Below are 18,556 nucleotides of genomic sequence, written 5' to 3' on the forward strand. Positions count from 1 at the left end.
CAGATTGATATGCAAGCGTGTCGCTGTCTCAACACTGCCACACTTGTTTTCAGCTCAACATTGAGGGGTATCGGGTGCGGCATCAATATCCGGGTCTAGACTCGTCAGCCTAAGCTTGGTATTCGTAATCAGGGCCTCACTATTTGAGTGCTACGTGGTACGCCTAATGTGCATTTTACATCTTGCGTCTGTAAAATCTGCCTTGTAAATATGTCGGGCCTGGAGATCCCCTCCTTCATCATTGGCCTCGGTGGGCTTGTCGCCGTGTTCGAGAAGGGCTTCGAGGTATGGCGCACCATTCGCGAGGCTCACGACTTTGGAGATGATGTCGCCGATTGGATGTGCAAACTTGAGATGGAATTCTTTCGCTTCCAGACGTGGTGGACGGCTTTGGAACATCTCGCACTCAAACCAAAACGTCCGCCATCGATTCGACGAGTGCCGACACAAACATCGGCACTCCAAGTCACGCTAGACAAGCAGTTTGGGCAACCCATTACGGATGCCGCAGTCAATATTCTCAAGCTTCTCGAAAAGGTCGAAGAAGTCCTCAAGCGAAATGGCATCTTGACCATTTTTCAGGCCCAACCGCCAGAGCCGAGGCAGACGCTCGACCTGTCAGAGGAGACATCAAAGTCGAGAACGCGCCTCAAGAAATTCGCCGATGACCTCTTGAAACACACCCCTTGGATCACACGGATCAAACACAATGCAAGCCCATGGAAGGACAATGACAAGTCCACCCTCGACAGCTCATTGGAATCCATGATCTACTGGAACAATGCCCTCTACAGCATCCTTCCGCAAAACCTTCGAGACAGTATCTTGGAGCTAGGCATCGCGGGCTACGCGTTGGAAACTTCTGACAATATTGGAGATATTTCGAGATTATCGAGTAACCGCAACACCGTCCTGAGCCAGAGCGCCAAGTTCATCAGATTACGTCAACGATTCAAGGATGGGGCAACGACTAATGCAGACCTGGATGCTGTCCTGACAAAAATGGAGCGCAGGATGAATCACTTTGAGGGAATCAATGCCGCCAAGGTCCTTGCAGGCTGCCAATACTCCATCGCCCACTATTCTCCCGATGATGAAGGTCAACCTTGTCGAGTCATGATCGAATGGATACCGTTTCCGCAAGGTGATTACGACGTGTACAAACTTGCCCGCACGCGCATTTCGCAGATATCGTACTCTCTACAACAGATTGGGGAAATATCCCGCCTACAGGTCCCCCCATCTCTTGGGTTCATTGAGTACGGCAGCGCAAAGGTCTTTGGCTTGGTGTCGGCGTTGCCGACAAGCGCCACATCCTCAACCACCATTGTCACTCTTTACGACATACTACCCGGAAGCCAGCGACCAGGTACCAATGAAAGATCATCTTCTAGCCGAAGAAGCGTTAACTATCCACTACCAAGCCTTAACCAGCGCTTCGAGCTCGCCACTACCTTGGTTATGGGCTTCTACACATTTCTGCTCACGCGGTGGCATCACGAGCGGTTCAGCTCCTTGCACATCGCCTTTCTTGTAAACGAGGCGACTATATCCTCAACATCGACCCAGTCTACTCCTCTCGATCTTGGAGCACCCATTATTGGCGGTTTTGCCATCTCTCGTCCCGATTCTACAACCGAACTATCCATCTCGGCACCTGTCGAAGACTCCGAGGCTGTTTACTTACACCCCGATGTTAGACAGCGTCTCAAGTCTCGACCTGCAGGGTCAAACGCAAACACAGGACCCCAGACGCGCTATCAAAGGGTCCACGACATATACGCTTTGGGGCTTTTGCTTGTCGAGATCGGCTTCTGGCGACCGCTCGCTCGTGTGGCAGAATCGGGCTCTGGCGGAAAGGTCAAGGCTAGCAACTTGTCAGCCAAAGAGTTCAAGGACGCGATAGCCAAGAAGTGTAGATCCGATCTGGCTTTCTGGATGGGTGAAACGTATAAGGATGTGACCCTGAGGTGCTTGCTTGCAGGAGAGGAGGGCGGCGTGCAGGCGACGGATGGGACTGGAGGGTTAAACAATTTCTACTGGGATGTTGGGATTAGCTTGATGAATAGTGAGAATTATGTAGGGCAAGTGTAAGCTTGGGAAGGGAGGGTTGCATACCTATACGAGAAGCATCCCTCTGGATCACCCTTGCTTGGCGCAGTGTGAAGGGAACCGTGGACATATTTGACAGTCAATTTTCAGGCTACGGCATGAATATGTATGAGAAACAATGGAAATTACGAGCAAGCCAAACGCATTCAACCCGTAAGCATAAGCATAAGCGAGCTGCTCATATGCATCCTCGGATCAAAACCGGGGCCGGTCTCCCCGAGTGTCCGACACATCGGATCAACAGTGGAGCGATGGGGTCTAGGGCTGAAGAGAACTCAGCCTCAAGAACTGGATCGTGCACAAAATACGGAGGCTGGCCACCAAGGTTAGGTCATCGTGCAGACGAGGTGGTTGAAAGGGCAAAGCAGTAAGTGAGGGCATCTTGTTGCACGTGGGACGGCCTTACCGACATCTCGACGAAGCAAAACGCGCCGACATCACCATCCATATGCTTAAAATAGTGCCAAGAGCCAAGGAATCTCGCCGAGACTATTGAATGCAAGACCCCATGTGCCCACTGTCGAGCATGAGATCTCTTGTTTTATCTGATGTCACTGACCGAGGGAACTTTTTACGCCTGCGCCTTTGCAAAACCACCCAATGACAGCTGACCCACGTTCCAGAACACAGACGTGAGATGTTACGTTGAATCGCAGCAGTCCTTCGCATTTGCTTCCACCAACAGGTCAAATCCTGGCCTGATTTGCGGAGAGGATCTGCGAACCCCTGTCAGTGAAGTTCTAGACCCAGGCTTCAAGCATCCCTTGGCAGGGGACGTTTTTCGTAAAGAAGGCTTGCTTCCGCTGGGACCAACAGAAAGTGGAACGGTTAGGAGGCTATTATTGGCTCCGCCGTGTACGTTACGAAGGGCGCGTCTGGTGGAGAGATAAAAGTGACAGACTGGATCGCTTTGACTTGTGAAAGCTGGTATGGGCTAAATTTAGATTGACAGAAGGCCCCGAGGGCCAGGTGCTTGACGAGAGCCTCGATTTCAACGACTAGAAAAGGCATGACAGTCTCACTAGATTCAAGAATTTTTTCATCATCATCTCAAGCAATCTACTACTTAATCTCTTCCTCGGCACTCACGCTACATAATCTACTCGCTCTTACACTCGCTACCACCACCAGCTGAAGCCACATCAACCACACCTTATCAGCAGCAACAACAACAAAACAACCACATCACCACCACAAGAACACCAAAAACGGCATCGACGCTCACAAAACGCCTCACAACAACGACGATGCATTTCACGACCCTCATCGCTGCCACCGCTGCCCTCGCCTCTACCGCGACAGCAAGCTTCCTCCCTCCCGACGCCATGGAGATGCTCAAGCGCACAATGGTCCCCAACCACGTCTCAGCCAAGGTCGTCGCCGTCAACGGCTTCGGCAAGGACCAAACCAAGCACACCATTCTCGTACCCCTCGGCCGTCTCACACACGTCAGCCGGACGCAAATCACCGAGCTAAGGGTCGAGGGTGTCGACCACGTTGCCGAAGCGCCCAAGCCGGCCGAGGACAACATCGTGTGCCAACGATATCTCAACCAGTATGCCTCCAAGATTGGTAGCGAGCGGTTTACCAAGAAGGAGCCTGCTCATATCTCTACAAACCCTGTCGACTTTGGCTGGATTCTGTGCTATGTCACCAATGAGCAGTGGAACTCGGAGTTATGAGAGGGCTAAATGACTGGTTTTTGGAGTTGGGAATAATCAGACCTACTTTACATGTCTTCGGGATGAGCCTTTTGAGCCTTTTAGAATAGCGATATATGCCTAATGAACACGCAAGTAACTACTCTTAAACTTCTTCCGTCATGTCTTCTGAAAAATCTTGACGTTCCGTTAGATCGCAACCTTTCCTCCGCAGAGCATGGAAGCACTCAACGCAAATAATACACCACAGAGGATGATGGACGCTCGGTACGCGTCCGGGCCCTCCCTCGTTAAATTGTGACGCGAGTAGTCAATCAAAACTACAGCAGCAGGTTTGGCAAACGTGAATGGCAACACCATCATCAACCAAAAGATGGCCAGAGCAGAGCCGACGTCAATGACTCCGACTGCCGAAGTAGAAACCGGCGCAATGACACAGAGAATGGTTCCACCAAAGGCACCTTGCATGATGGGGATGATAACGAGAACCGCAAACGATCTAGCGGGAAGCCACATGACCAGACAACTAAGTGCAGCCAGGATGTTAGCGGCGATGGCTATGTTCAATCAGCCTGCCATATCGAGGGCCTGTCCAACGAGTGGTCGTCCAAGGACCTGTTCCACAGCAAAGATCGATCGTAGGGCAGCACCTTGCCGCTGTGAAAGCCCCAGCCCGCCTGTCGCATACGATGCATTAGAGTAGAGAGCGATAAAGCAGCCCATCACTAGCTCAACAATTAGAAAAACCCATACGTCATACACGTAGATCTCGTACCGCCAAATGCACCCCAAGGTCCAGACCCGAACAGAATTCTTGTGTCAAAGCCAGCGGAGTTGAAGGGGCTTTGTCTTGGCCTCCACCTTCTTGCCCTTGTCCTTTAGAAACGCAATTGACGGCACCAATACAACAGCAGGTATGAAACCGTTGAGAAGAAGCGTGTATCGCACTCCAATACTTTCCAATGCGGCACGAGCTGTGTTGGCAAAGATCAAGCCTCCGAATCCCGATCCGCATGTGACAATACCCTAGAGCCGGATGTCAGTTCATGAGGGTTGCTGATCAGATCATCCAGTGACTTGGGCTAGACTGAAGCGCTTCTCAAATAAAAGCGGTAAAATTGGCTGAGACGGTACCTGAGTCTTTACGAGTTGCTAGTCAGTATTCGGACTCGTATTCTGCAGTCGTCGTTTATCGTGTAGTTACGCGCCAGACCGAGCCATAACTCTGAGTTAGCCGATCCGCAGCTCAGACATTCGAGGTTTCAATTTACCCAAGCCAAAAAAAAAGTCCCTGGAAAACCAGAAATGCGCCAAACTTTCTGCTGATTCCAGCAAACCACTGACCAAGAAGACGGCCACGACGCCTGCTGCTATGGGCACGCGGATGCCAGAGGTTTTGGTGAGGTGGTTGACGAAGGGGGCAGTGAACCAAGCAAGAGCTACCGACAGACCACCAACAAATGCATAGTGCAGGTACGTGGCGCCTTAACAGTAGCCATGAGCGATGTTGTAGGAGATGTAGATCCCATACGTGGTGTTCATGTCTATTGGAGGTGAGCAACATTGGTTGGGGTTGGAGGAGGGTTATGGTACCTCATGTGACGGTGTTGATGGCAAACACGCGTCCCACAATCACCCGGTCATTCCGGGAGTCCTCCTCGTCGTCGTCTGTTGAGACATCCAGAGACTCGATAGCCGAGGGTCGCTCAGCTGGCGCTTGGTAGGTTGGTGGACTGGGCCTCCACCCACTGGAAAAGACTCTCGAGAGCTAAGTCATGTTTCAAGTGGGTAGAATAGCTCGATATAATCTAAGTTTTGCAATAGATTGGCTGCAGAAAAACGGCGAAAGATTGTTTATTTTTGTCTGACTTGAAATCACACGTATGCTCACCCGCAAGGCCATCCTATTCTAACCAGGACACGAAGGCCCTGCCGACTGTCTTCGGGTTTCGAAGCCGAGAGCGGACTTTGCCCGCGATAGAAAGAGGCAACTATTAAGCATGTCTAAACCTCTATCTGGGAGCTTTAATAACACGATGCGAGCTGTGGATATTTGGGTTGACAGAGCGGATCTCTGATTAGCACAATGTCTCCCAAGATAAGCTCAAAGCTGCATACTTGATAGTCAGGTATTTACGCAGAGGCTACCTAGTTAAAACTAAATTCACGGCGCATTATTTGCAATTTTCACCTTATCCGAGTTCTATTTAGAAGATCCCTGATCAAGGTGACGCGAGTTCCCACCATGATTCAATTTTAGGCGTCATTAACCTTCCCTGAATCTTACCATCCCACCCTGTCAGAAGCCAGGCCCAAATTGGCTTAGTTTTGTCAGCAGTCTGCATCCGCCCAAATTCCCCGATTCAAGCAAAGCGCGTCAGCAGCCATTTAAAACATGCACCATTCACTCAACTATCACCATCATACTCACTCTTTTCCAGCAAGCGGACGGGTTTTCCCCTGGCAATCTTACCCATGGCTTCATTTCAGACTTTTCGACTTGTGCCGATGCGCGAAGAGGTACTAACCCTTGGATGGCTCCATTGTCACGGAAGCTAACCATGTCTGATCAGGTCCTCGGCGAGAAGGATGAATGGGCGGGTCTAAGCGATGCCAAAGAGAGAAGAAAGAGGCAAAACAGGATCAATAAGAGAGCGGCTCGTAAGTAAATCGACTGATCTTCCCGTTCCAAGTATCTGTTGCTGACAGCTTGTGCATCTAGGACGACGTCAGAGACTCACCGAGGCACACGAGCACGAGGCCCATTTCGAACCACCACCGCGCACCAGCGTCTCTCGCCAATTGGGAAAAGATCAGATCAATGCTCCATCGGCGACTGATGTTTACTTTCCTATCACACCAGACTCTCGACTTCTCCATGTCATCTCGTTCAACGTCTCCCGCGCCATCCTAACAAACTACTTCATATTATCCACTATCCCCCTAGAAACGACGAGGTTCTGCTCCATATTCCGTGTTTTCACCTTGCCTGCCCCAGAAACAGGTGTTGAGATTACTCTACCGGTATCCTTGATGCCGACACATCTCCAAGAGCAAGTACCGCATCCTGGCTGGGTGGATCTCTTCCCTTCCCCAAAACTACGGGATAACCTGATCCTTGCGCTTCAAGAGTATGATATCGATGAGGATGCTTTCATGTTGGATTTAGTTGGAGAGGCCTTTGAGAGCCTTTGTCTAACCAGTGACGAGGTTGAAGAGCAATCCGCCCTGGTTGACCCCAAGGGCAGCGACACTGAGCGTCAACCAGCCCCATTTGCGATAACAACGGGCGAAGGTGATACCATTACAACTGCAAACTTGGCAAGTTCTTGGATCGGAGAGTCTGGTATCATATCTTGGTCAGATCCTTGGGAGATTTCTGGTTGGGAAATTACCGAGTCGTTTGCAAGAAAATGGGGGTTTCTCTTAATAGGATGTGAAGACGTTGTCAACGCGGCAAACAAGTGGAGAGAGACCAGAGGCGAGAACCCCTTAAACGTGACGATTTAGCGTATGATGTGCATAATAGAGAGAGTAATCTTTAATTTCTCCAAATCTCGGCTCCTGGACCAAACCATGGGCGATTTGTAGCCGCTGTCATCTTGCTCTCTGGTACCTGCTCTCGATCATACTTTCTCTGGGTACATGGTGCCTGTGGGTGGTTAACCGTAAGAGGTAATAGGAGCTGACACCTCTCACGAGCCATGTTCAAAATCACCAGTCGAGCATAACTCCGTCAAGTCCGACAACGTTGCGTCATAATTGACATCTCACCTTGTAAAGTGAACATATAAAGCACCATTGAGAACCTTGTAAAGATATTTTGCTTCATATCCAATTCAGACTTACTCGTTTTCCCGTCACCCAGCCCCAAAAACAACCACATTTTGATCATTTCCAAGCGCAAACATGACATCGACAGCCTCTACATACGCAGCCGCACACCTCAAACCCAACGGTCCTGGCGATGCACGACCTACCGCCCTGCAAATTGTCAAAGATGAGCAGAGAGAAGGATCCCTGGCCGATAAAGTGGTCCTCATTACTGGCTGCTCATCTGGACTCGGCATCGAAACGGCACGGGCCATGAAGGCCACAGGTGCAACCATCTTCGTCACCGCACGCAACCTGGAAAAGGCCAGGACTGTACTCGGAGATGTTCTTGATCATATTCAAGTTCATCTTCTTAAACTTGATCTCGAGTCTTTCGAGAGTGTTCGCGCCTGTGTCGCCGAGCTCAAAGCCAAGACCAACAAGCTCAACATCTTGATCGAGAATGCCGGAATACGTCACGTTCCCGAGGGAAGAACCAAGGGCGGTTTTGAGCTCCATTGGGGCATCAACCATCTCTCACACTTTCTTTTGTTTGAACTCTTGAGACCCATGCTCTTGGAATCATCAACACCCGATTTCCAGTCCCGTGTTGTCATTGTTTCGTCGACTGCGCACAGAAACGCCCCCATGGACTTTAGCAATCTCAACTGGGAGAACCGGAAATACGATCCTTTTTTAGCATACGGACAGAGTAAGCTAGCCAACGTCTACACCGCCAGCGAGATCGAACGTCGCTACGGGGCACAGGGCCTACACGCCTGGAGTGTGCACCCCGGAGGCATCAGAACAGGTCTCCAGAAGCCCAATCTACACGATGCTCTGATCTTCTTCAAATCCGGCGTTATGACTACGCTCAGGTCTATGATGAGCCCGGAGCAGGGCGCGTCCACGTCGGTCTGGGCGGCCGTTAGCCGGGAGCTTGAAGGTCGAGGGGGAAAGTACCTGGAACGGAACCGCATTAGTGAGCCGAGGAAAGGTGAGAGTGTGATTGAGGCTGGCCATGCCGAGTGGGCGTACGATGAGGAGAAGGCAAAGAAGTTGTACGACATTTCTCTGGCATCGGTGCAATAGGTGGAATCTTGGACGAGTGTTGTCGTCTTGTGCGTTTCTTTTTGGTACGAATTTTAGTTTTCAAGGTGGCTTCAGCAGTTAGACATGCTCAGAGAATGGTGTTTTAGTTCGTAATAATGGCAAGGCCCGGATGAAGTCCCTGGTCCCTCGATTCGACACCACGTTTGACTGGCGCGATAATACGTCGATGATGACTGCCTACAGAAAGTACGAACTTGACATTTGGCCAAGACAGCTAGCAATCCGCCAACTTGGCAATATTCAGAAACCCTTCACACATGTTTGCCTCTCTGTGGCCTTTTCCCATTGAAGCCTTCATGTAGTGGTTCATTGACCCTCTTGAATCTAGCCATGTATAGCCCGTCTAGAAAACCTACACAATAGGTAGGTTCTTACTCTCCGATAGTCCTTCAACCCCAACAGTCAATAAGTTGGGATTCTCGTCCAACTGCTTCCTGAAAGCCTCTCCCTTAAGTTCGTTGACATCCCAATTGGCCCAGATGAACCGGCCGTGCAAGAATTCTGCCTGTAGGCTGGCAGCCCAGACTATAAAATGGGCTGGGAGGTCGACTAAAGAGATGTCAGCGTGTACAAGTGGATAGGAACATCGTTCAAGACTCACCATCATCACATTGATACATTCCCTCTGTGGCGCCGGATTCCCTCATGCTCTCGGTCCAAACGGCTCCAGGGTGAACAATCGAGACCTGCAGCTCCTCTGGCTTGAAAGCCCGGGCAAATTGCTGGAGGATCAGGGTGCCTGCGCTCTTGGAGGGTCCGTACGATGGACGGTCCTTTACCAGGTTCCATAGGTAAATTGCGAGAGTCGTAACCCCGACTACAACCTGTGAGGCATCCAGCACCATATTAGCCATTGCACATCTCTTAGTCGGTAGGAATCTATACCTTTCGTCCGCCTGCCCCTTGCCCTTCCTGCTTATAGAGACGTTCCGTGAAATCCAGGTTGGTGCGAAAATTCAAGTCAAAGTCCTTGAGAATGTTATCTCTGCCGATCTCAATCAGAGGTTTAATAGCGCCAACAGCGGCGGCGTTCAAGACGAGCACGTCCACGACAATCCCGTCATCTCGAAGGCGGGCCCAAAGCGAAGCGGACGACTCCAAGTTAGAGACGTCACACACACGCCCTTCGGCAACCGTGGGCGACCCGACGGAGGTCGCTTCTCTCACAAGCTCGACAACCGCTGAATCAAGCTTCTCGGCACGTCTGCCTAGAATGATGACTCTCTTGGCCGAGGCAGCAACGAAGGCTTTGGCTGTGGCAAGTCCAATGCCGTCGCTGCCTCCTGTGATGAGGATGGTTCTCCCTTCTTGGCTCACCTCTGGGAGTTTGGGGGAGATGTCCGCGTAGGGCTCCTTGTGGTATTTGGTAAGACCAGTGAAGACCATGTTGATATCTTTTAGTGGAATAAGTGAGGTTAGGGTAAAGATACTCTTGGAGGGAATGTTTGTTGATGTTAATATATCATATGGCTGGCCTTCTTTTATAACTCACAATACCTCTGCCATAGCCTTCCGATGAGGTTCGCTCAGCCTCGTACTGTTGCTAGCAGAGTTGATATCACGCAATACATCTTCAACTCTCATCATTCCCCTATCCCAACGCTTCAATTTGTCATCGGCGGACTTCTCTTCAAACTCAAGGGTCTAAGTCCGCTTCTCGTAACCTCTCTTTATCACTGATATCCATTCATAGGACGGAGGGGCGGTGAATTCAGGCGCTTCCAGCGTTGATCCCTGCAGTGGTTGAGAAGAGGGCTGGTATAGCACGTTCCGGAGATATCGGATTTCTACAGCACTCGCTCTCGCTCTCGCTCTCGCAGCCAAGACAGTATAACGTTAAGTTTTAATATTGCCATCTATAAAACTGTGTCATTTGCTATTGTAGAGAACGGCCTCCTTTGGAGGCATCATTGAAGACGTTCAATTCTCCGCGACATATGTGAAGTCTAAACCATCTCGCAGGGCACACAAAAGACTGCTGGCGAACTTAGACCTTACCTCGTCTCAAACCTGGCGCTCAGGCTGCTGAGAGTAGCTCTTAAATGAACTAGGGCAAGCTTGGATATCTCCAGCTTGTATAGGAGCTGGCATCCCTGTTCCAGTGGCCTTGATAGGACTTCGACTTAGCTTGCTACAAGACCTGGGCAACTTGGGCCACCGTAAATAGCTGAAGGTAAACTGTATAACTATCTACTTCTCAACAACTGAACCCTGAAGCCGGGCCGACTAGCTAGACCACGCCCTGTAGGGGAAGGCTGCCGGAGTCTTCCAAGCGCCCGAGACCCGCTTTTTAAAGTATCAAGGTTTCCTTAGTTCGTGCTTGCGGAGTTTGGCGTTACCCTCCGCAAAGCCCTCATAACGTTAGATGACAAATGCCCATTGTGTGTCGACGTAACTACGGTAAGTACATTTAGATGCAGCCCAGCCATTCATCAGATGTCTCCAAAAGAGGCCATTGTTGTAGTTGTTTTTGTTATTATCGATGATGACTCCAAGAGCCAATGAGCCAGTAGCCTCACCAAAATGACCACAACAATGAAGGTTACAATACTTGGTGCAACGTGTCAAACTGGCACCGTTGTCGTCGGCGGTCTTCTCAACTCCATTGAGCCGAGATACGTATCTCTATGGACATGAAGCCGATGGTGACAGCCTTAGGAAGTCAAAATAACTAACTAGGTCACGATGTTTTGGAAGGAGAACATCAACGACGAAGCATCGCCGCTTTGTGGATGGTAGCTCATGCCTCCCTCCCTCAAGCGAGGCTCGGGTGGTGCTCACCCTAAACTCAGGTGACCGTGAGACACCCTGATCTGATCGCCGATAAGCTTTCCCCACACAGACAACAGCTGAGGAGTCGAGGCAGGGATCTTTTGTTCCGACGTCTTACCCCTGTCATAAGCACATCATCACCTTCCACATTCGATGACGTCCGAAAGATAGTCAAACGTTTAAATGCTACTTAAATAGACATCATATCACGCCTAATTCTGAAAGCTTCAAGTCAAGGCTGGCAAATACCAATGCATCTTTTCTCGAAATATTGCATAGTGCTCATCACTATCGCGGCTTGTGCCTCACTTGTTCTATTCCGTTCAGCTTTCTCCATGATGGCCGACCGAAAGGTAAAAGGATTCCACGCAAACAGAAATCCGGTTTTCAGGGTTTGCTGACAAAAGTTTCAAGTCGATCACTTATACATTTGAGTTGATGGACGACTACAAAGAATCTAATCAGACGGTGACGGAGTACGATGTGCGATATTTTTGACGTCCGATAGTCAGGCTAATTCTCAATCCAGCATCGTCAAGGAAGACACGGGCGCAGAACATTGGAAGAGCACTCGCACCATGATCCCTACATGCTATCCACCGTAGGTGCCAGAATTTTCAGTACCAAGAGCCAGTGCTGACACAGTTTGGTTTTAGACCTATGACCCTCCAGGCCATCGAGAAGCTGAAGGACATCAAAGGCGTGGTTGTGGAAGATCTGCCAGAAGAGTTGTGAAAAGATACAAAGAATGAGACGACTTAGTGGATGGTTATCAGGCATTGCTTCGGTATATAGGAATGTATTAGCAGTCACGACATAGTTGGAAACATCACTCTTTTTGTAATTGATATTACTCGTTGTCCTTATATAATTTGATGTCCCAAGATTCATAGAATAGTGGACAAGATTGACCAGGAGATGCTTGATCAATCAGACTTACTGATATTTCTTTTTGTAGATATGGGGTCACGTATACGGAAGCGAACTGGAGAATGGTGTCTCTTATACCGTTGATGAGTTCGAGATATGGAAGAAGGCTTGCACAACACTTTTTCAGGTGTAGTTCTTCCTATCACGACATCGATAATCATGGTACTCGAGAAGAAATCTTCCACTAACAATTTTATTGAGAATCTGGTCGCTCGAGTTGCCAGTTCATGGCCAACCGGGACTTGGATCTTGACTATCAACTAAACTCTCAAACACTCTCAGCATTCCTACTCCACCTTACGTCACCATCTCGACTACAATCTCTGACCAGTAAAGTGCCGAGGCCAGAATGTGTAAACCACTCCAGCGAGGAATTTACAGCTGGCCGTCAATGTAAGAGCGGAGGGTACCAACTCGGGCATAGACGCCAGAGTAGTTGGGCTGAGCACAACCCTCGCCCCAAGAAACAATGCCAATGACAGTGTTGGATGTGTCGACAATGGGACCGCCGCTGTCGCCCTGGCAAGAGTCCTTACCACCCGCAGCAAGACCAGCGCAGAACATGTTGGTGGTAATGGCAGAAGTGCCATACTGGGATCGGCAGGTGGTGCGAGAGACAATAGGAATAGTAACCTTCCTCAAAGCGACGGGAGAGCTGGAAGAGCCCTGAGAGGTGACGCCCCTATATTCCAAGTTAGTCCTGAACCGAGGACATGTTTAGATCTACTCACCAGCCTGCAACTGTGGCATCAGAGCCGGCAGCAGGGTCGGAGCCCGAGGCAGCCAGGCGACCGTAAGAGATAGTGGAGCTAGTCGAGATGGGAGTAGACAGCTTCAAGATGGAAACATCGTTGTTCAAGGTCGAGCTACTGAAGCTAGGATGGATCCTGATGGAAGAAACGGAAGAGGTAACACCACCCGAGTTGCGGTTCTGTCAATAGTAAGTACATGTGTTGGATTCTTCATGTCTCAGAGAACATACCAGACTTCCAGCGCGGACCTGGAAGGCGCTAGCAGAGCGACCAGAAGTGCAGTGGGCAGCCGTCATGACGGTGTTGGCGTTGAGGAGGGTACCTCCGCACCAAGGGCCGCCATTGTAAGAGATGCTGACGATGAAGGGGAAGTCACCAGCGCTGGCAGCCGTTCCGCCGACGATCATGGGTCGGTCTTGAGGCCGAGCGGCAACAAGAGGCGCAACAAGTGCGACGATGGCAGCGAACTTGACCATGGTGAAGAGCAGGCAGAGGATTCCAAGAGTAGATAGTTGAAGAGTGAAGAGAGATTGTTGTTGGAGTTGAAAGACTGTTAGAGTGGTGATTCTTTATCCTTATATATGTGAAGATGGGCCTCTTGAGGGTTCGTCTCAACTATGTCCGATTGCATACCTGCCTCTCTGGTTGTGATTCCGCGATAAGCTTGCTTGGTGATATCGCGAGAGTATGCAAATAGGTGTACCTGCCTTTCTGGTACTGAACTCCGTTCTCCGTTGTCTAGTTCGGCAGTTGGAAAAAGCATCTTAACCTTGTAATCCTCCCGCGCGAGTGATCGACATAGATGGCGCTTAGCAGCAAGGGTCAATATCCCGATGAGGCAAGTCGATAACTTGGTCGACCATTAAGAATGTGGGGATGTGCGGAGGATCGAGTGATCCGGCGATGATTAAGAACAAGAGATTAATAAGAAAAAGGCATAAAGAAGAGGGAAACATCACTTCTGGACGTATTTCTCACTTGTTATTTCACTGTTTTTGACAACGTATCAAACTTGTTGCTTTTGCAGGGAATTTCGGGAATTAGATAAATCCGGATGGCCTATCGCCAAGAGCAAGGCACTTCTGCACTGCTACTCTAGGCGGGGTGCATTACTTTAATCCGGTCATGCGCCTTGGCCCAATATTCTGAAACTGGCAGCTTGACAGGATCTTTTGTAACTTGCACCACGCAATACCAACCCGGAGATAACGAACGCATGAGGCCGCATAGAATAGACCTCTTTGACCCTGCGAGATCTTTAAATCGCTCACGCCGAGATCAAAGTGCAGACTATACAGAACATCTACCTTCCAAAGATAGCAGCCAGCGCCGTCTTATCTTTTTACCCCATGACCAGACACGATATTCTCCTCGAACGATGCGGTGAGTTCTCTACTTCTAATTGGAAGCGCGGAGCTTATAGCTCAGGCGCTAATTTTACGGATGAATGTTCTAAACGAGTTCTACGCGAGATTCAATCTGGAAGGTAGAGTTAGTCCGATGCATGATAATCTCCAGTCTATCAAGGTTGCTTTACGATTTATGCATAATTCTAGCGCCGAGTGAGTGCGATAGGGTAGGATGTCTGAACTGTGTCTTATAGCTGTGGCTTGAGACTGTCGATTCAGGCAAAAGGATAGCCACAATTTAACTCAATTATTACCATTAAAGATCTAACCATGGATGTCTATGGGCGAGCGTTCGAATTTGGGCTGGGAGAAAATGAGGTTGTGACAAAATGTCTTGTTTATTATAGTTGAAGCCCGGCCCTTGATGGGTTAATCGAGCCAGAAGATCGAGGTTGTGACAATATAGAACAAGACACTTTTTGGCTTGCTACGCTGCTATTGCATTGATCACTGTGTGTTTTGCTTCTGCGGCTGATGGCCTCTTTTCGTGATCGCAGATAGTAATAAATAAGAATAAGAATAAACTGGAAGCCAAAGCTTGCACTCTAACTTGGTATTCTTTAGGAAGTGACGGCCTCGATCAGACCCTCTTCATTGCAAAGGCTAGCAGTACGTGACTTGGAAAAGAAAGTAATTAACATCGTTACTGCTGACCTAAGCGGCTCGGAGAATGAGCCCGTCAAGGTTCTTAACGGTCACGAGGTTGTCATGTCTACTCGCTATGGACCTCGGGTCTTGGATGAGATCCCTTTTTTCAATGCCCTCAAGGCTACGGAAGTGAGACGATATCTGTTTTGTTTCTTCACCACTGTTGCTCTATAAGATAGCTCTTGTGCTTCGAGATATGGTAAGATTTCTATTACAGTATGACAACAGTCGCTGAGGCTGGCTTCTCCGTATAAAGAGGACATGCTCAAGCATCCATTATTAGGACACTATACATACCTTATACCACTGTGGATATTGGCTGGTGGTATTAAGTTAACCTGCCATGCTTCCCTTCTGGTCGGATCGAGTACGCGGTTATAAGTTCTGCGATAGTATCATCGAGATGGGCAATTGGCCTCTTGCTCTGACTGATGTGGATGTTGGGACTTGTGCTGCTCGGATCATCAATTACAAGCGCACTCTTGATCGTCTCGTTCTAGCCTATAACAAAGAACTCACTTTTCACCAACTATTTGACAATCTGGAAAGACTTAGCGGGGAACTAATCAAAAGGAATAATGTATCAAATATTCAGGTAGTAGAAAGACTAAAAAAAACAGAGGGCACTATATTAGCATTAGGATATAATACTGTGATATATTAATATTAATCTCTTTGTTATAGTTGAAGCCTGGCCCCTGATGGGATAACTAAGCAGATAGGTAGTATCAGATATCACCACAGCGCAATTGCCCATTATATATTAATTGAGTTAAACGGTAACGTACATGATAAGCGAGCGCCGCAAACAAGCGAGCGCCGCACTTTTCCCTCCTACACCTAACTTTTCATTTGATCAATTGATTATTAACCACCAAATATGTCAGACCTAAATACTAAGGCTAGAACGCTTCTTACCCTTTAAGCCCTTTAAAATAACCTAAAACTAAGCATCCGAAGCGCTATAAGGATATATAAGATTAATAAGCGGCGGCTACGTCGCCGCCAGCAGGGCATTTAATCCCGACGCGATACTATCCCAAATTCACGCCGACTATCTAATCTAGAGGAATAGATTATAGTTTAATTTATTCTCGACCTAGATACGCGAGGTTTTCCCCTGCGACTGCGTGCTATTAAAGTAATAGCTAATTGATTATTTGCCAACCGCGACGCGCTACCCGTCGGTAAGCGCTAGGCTTCTAACTTTATTAGGCGATAAGAAAAGCTAAAGACGCGTTTTTTTTATAAATATAACTACTAGAGGGCTAAGTATAAAGATCTAGAGGAAATCTAAAAATGGTTTTAGCTTATAGCGAATATAATCGCGAAGTATAGCATCTAATTAGATGATATCTAGAACTTTAATGAGACTGGCTTCCTTATGGGTATGATTGTAAGCGGAATAGTTATTATTGGCGCAGAAAGGCGTAGTTGACCAAAATTAATATAGCCTGGAAGCCGGGAATGGATTATAGTGATTTAGGCGATCAATGCGGAGGGCCAAGCGATTCAGCCGTTTATCATAGGTGCGGGCCAATATTACCTCGCTAACTAGTATAGAGAAAGCAACCTCCCGGGCGATTAGACTATTATAACCTCCCAAAATGGCTAGACTGATAACGAGATCGGTCTCGAGTGGCTAAAGCACTTTGATTGGTATATAATTAAGCGATTAAATAGTCGCTATTATCTTCTAGTCCTCGATGGCTATGAAAGTCACTACTCCGTCGACTTCGAGAGATATTACGAGGAGAATAAAATTATTATACTTTATATGCCGCCTTATTCGTCTTATCTACTTTAGCCTCTTAACGTTAGGTACTTTAGCCTACTTAAAAAGGCTTATAGTCGAGAAATAGAGCATTTAATTAAATGCTTTATTACCTATATTTCTAAGACTAAGTTCTTCCTAGCCTTCTATGCCGCTTATTAAGCTACTATGACGGAATAAAATATCAGGTCTGCTTTTAGAGGGGCTAGACTTATCCCTCTTAACCTAGAAAGTATGGTCTCAAAGCTTAATATATAGCTATGGGCTCTAACGCCGGTTAAGGAGGAGGCCAGGCCCTTAACCCCTTGGGCTTCAAAGACCCTAAGGATAGTGCTTAAGGCCGAATCTTAGTCTAAATACCTTAAAAGACAAATTAAAAGATATCAAAGTAGCTCCCCAGAGTCAATTCTTAAGGCATTAAAGTATCTTTCTAAGGGAATAAAGGCAGTTATATATAAGATAGCATTATTAAGGGCTAAGGTATAGGATCTTTGACAGGCGAATGAGATACTAAGCCGGCGCCGAAGGGCAAAAAGAACCCAGCTATAGAAGAGAGGGGTAATGACGGTAAAGGAAGGAAGGCAAGCAATTAATCAGATAGATATTAATGCGCAGGTAGTAGCTAAATCGTCGAGAAGTGGTGGTCAAGGAAGGTCAGCGCGACCGGGAGTTCGGCACTGTAGAGTATGCGGCAAGCCCGGTCATAATGCTAGAACGTGTCAAGTAGTGATTGAGACCTCCGGGGAAGAGTATAGCGAGTAGTTTCAATTGATCAATTAATTTATTGTGTTTTTATTGTGATCTTACTAAAGAGGGTTGAGAAAAGTGCGGCGCTCGCTTGTCTGCGGCGCTCGCTTATCATGTACGTTACTGGGTTTTGATACCATCATGTATTAATGACTGTGCTTTTTGCTGTTGTGGCTGATGGCTTCTTGTCATCATTGCGGACAATAATACTTAACCAAGTTGAAGGTCTCTCAACAGTCTACAGGGGGTCTTTCTAAGCTGAGGGCCAAGCTCACGAGCCTAGACTCCCTTGATTTCGTAACGCTATCTTAATATGAGTACTGAACTCTTGCACCATGATATCACACGGTTGAAGATGCTCGATATCTTAGATACATCACCAGCAAGGAACTGTATCCAGACCACAGCGGAATAAACTTCAGAGTATTTGTATAAGAAGCCATTTGCGGTAAGGCAAAGGGGTTTACGAGAATCTCTATCGCCTGGCTGGTAAATACGCCAAGCTAACTGAGGTGTAGGCATAGAGCCACGGGGAGAAGGCTCGTTTTGACGCTTTGTTAAATGTGCATTGACTAGCCAATTGATTCATTCGTTTAATTCTACTCCCTTGTCGCTGTCAATGTGAGCAGCCTTTTCTAAACACGGAGGCTGGTTGAGAGCTGAGTTGTCCTGAAAGTATAGGATGGTGGAAGGTGGTCACCGGAGCGAAGCCTCCAGTACGGACATGTCTAGTTTGTTTTCCTTCTCCTCGTTGGATCGGCCTGCCTGGTTACGGCGCTGGGAATAAGCCTGTCTGGAGATACGATCAGCTCAGGCTCACAGCTC

At 48.3% G+C, this 18,556-nt stretch overlaps 5 protein-coding genes across 5 annotated transcripts; 3 read left to right on the forward strand and 2 right to left on the reverse strand.

Moving 5' to 3' along the window:
- Positions 1–210: 210 nt before the first annotated feature.
- LRP88_02432 (uncharacterized protein) lies at positions 211–2,094 on the forward strand (the record flags this gene model as incomplete). The annotated part of the gene is made up of 1 exon (XM_083239083.1): positions 211–2,094. The coding sequence occupies one exon, from the start codon at positions 211–213 to the stop codon at positions 2,092–2,094; it is 1,884 nt and encodes a 627-aa protein (XP_083104213.1).
- Positions 2,095–3,359: 1,265 nt separating this feature from the next.
- On the forward strand, positions 3,360–3,794 carry LRP88_02433 (uncharacterized protein; the record flags this gene model as incomplete). The annotated part of the gene is made up of 1 exon (XM_083239084.1): positions 3,360–3,794. The coding sequence occupies one exon, from the start codon at positions 3,360–3,362 to the stop codon at positions 3,792–3,794; it is 435 nt and encodes a 144-aa protein (XP_083104214.1).
- Positions 3,795–7,682: 3,888 nt separating this feature from the next.
- Positions 7,683–8,678, forward strand: LRP88_02434 (uncharacterized protein; the record flags this gene model as incomplete). Its single annotated transcript, XM_083239085.1, has 1 exon — positions 7,683–8,678. One exon carries the CDS (start codon positions 7,683–7,685, stop codon positions 8,676–8,678), a length of 996 nt encoding a protein of 331 aa, XP_083104215.1.
- Positions 8,679–9,051: 373 nt separating this feature from the next.
- LRP88_02435 (SDR family NAD(P)-dependent oxidoreductase) lies at positions 9,052–10,085 on the reverse strand (the record flags this gene model as incomplete). The annotated part of the gene is made up of 3 exons (XM_083239086.1): positions 9,052–9,248; positions 9,301–9,523; positions 9,585–10,085. 3 exons carry the CDS (start codon positions 10,083–10,085, stop codon positions 9,052–9,054), a joined length of 921 nt encoding a protein of 306 aa, XP_083104216.1.
- Positions 10,086–12,776: 2,691 nt separating this feature from the next.
- LRP88_02436 (trypsin) lies at positions 12,777–13,629 on the reverse strand (the record flags this gene model as incomplete). The annotated part of the gene is made up of 3 exons (XM_083239087.1): positions 12,777–13,083; positions 13,133–13,332; positions 13,384–13,629. 3 exons carry the CDS (start codon positions 13,627–13,629, stop codon positions 12,777–12,779), a joined length of 753 nt encoding a protein of 250 aa, XP_083104217.1.
- Between the last annotated feature and the right edge of the window lie 4,927 nt (positions 13,630–18,556).

The sequence above is a fragment of the Fusarium phalaenopsidis genome (assembly GCF_050370095.1).
Source record: "Fusarium phalaenopsidis strain FUZ10S chromosome Unknown contig_32286, whole genome shotgun sequence".
Taxonomy (NCBI): Eukaryota; Fungi; Ascomycota; class Sordariomycetes; order Hypocreales; family Nectriaceae; genus Fusarium; species Fusarium phalaenopsidis.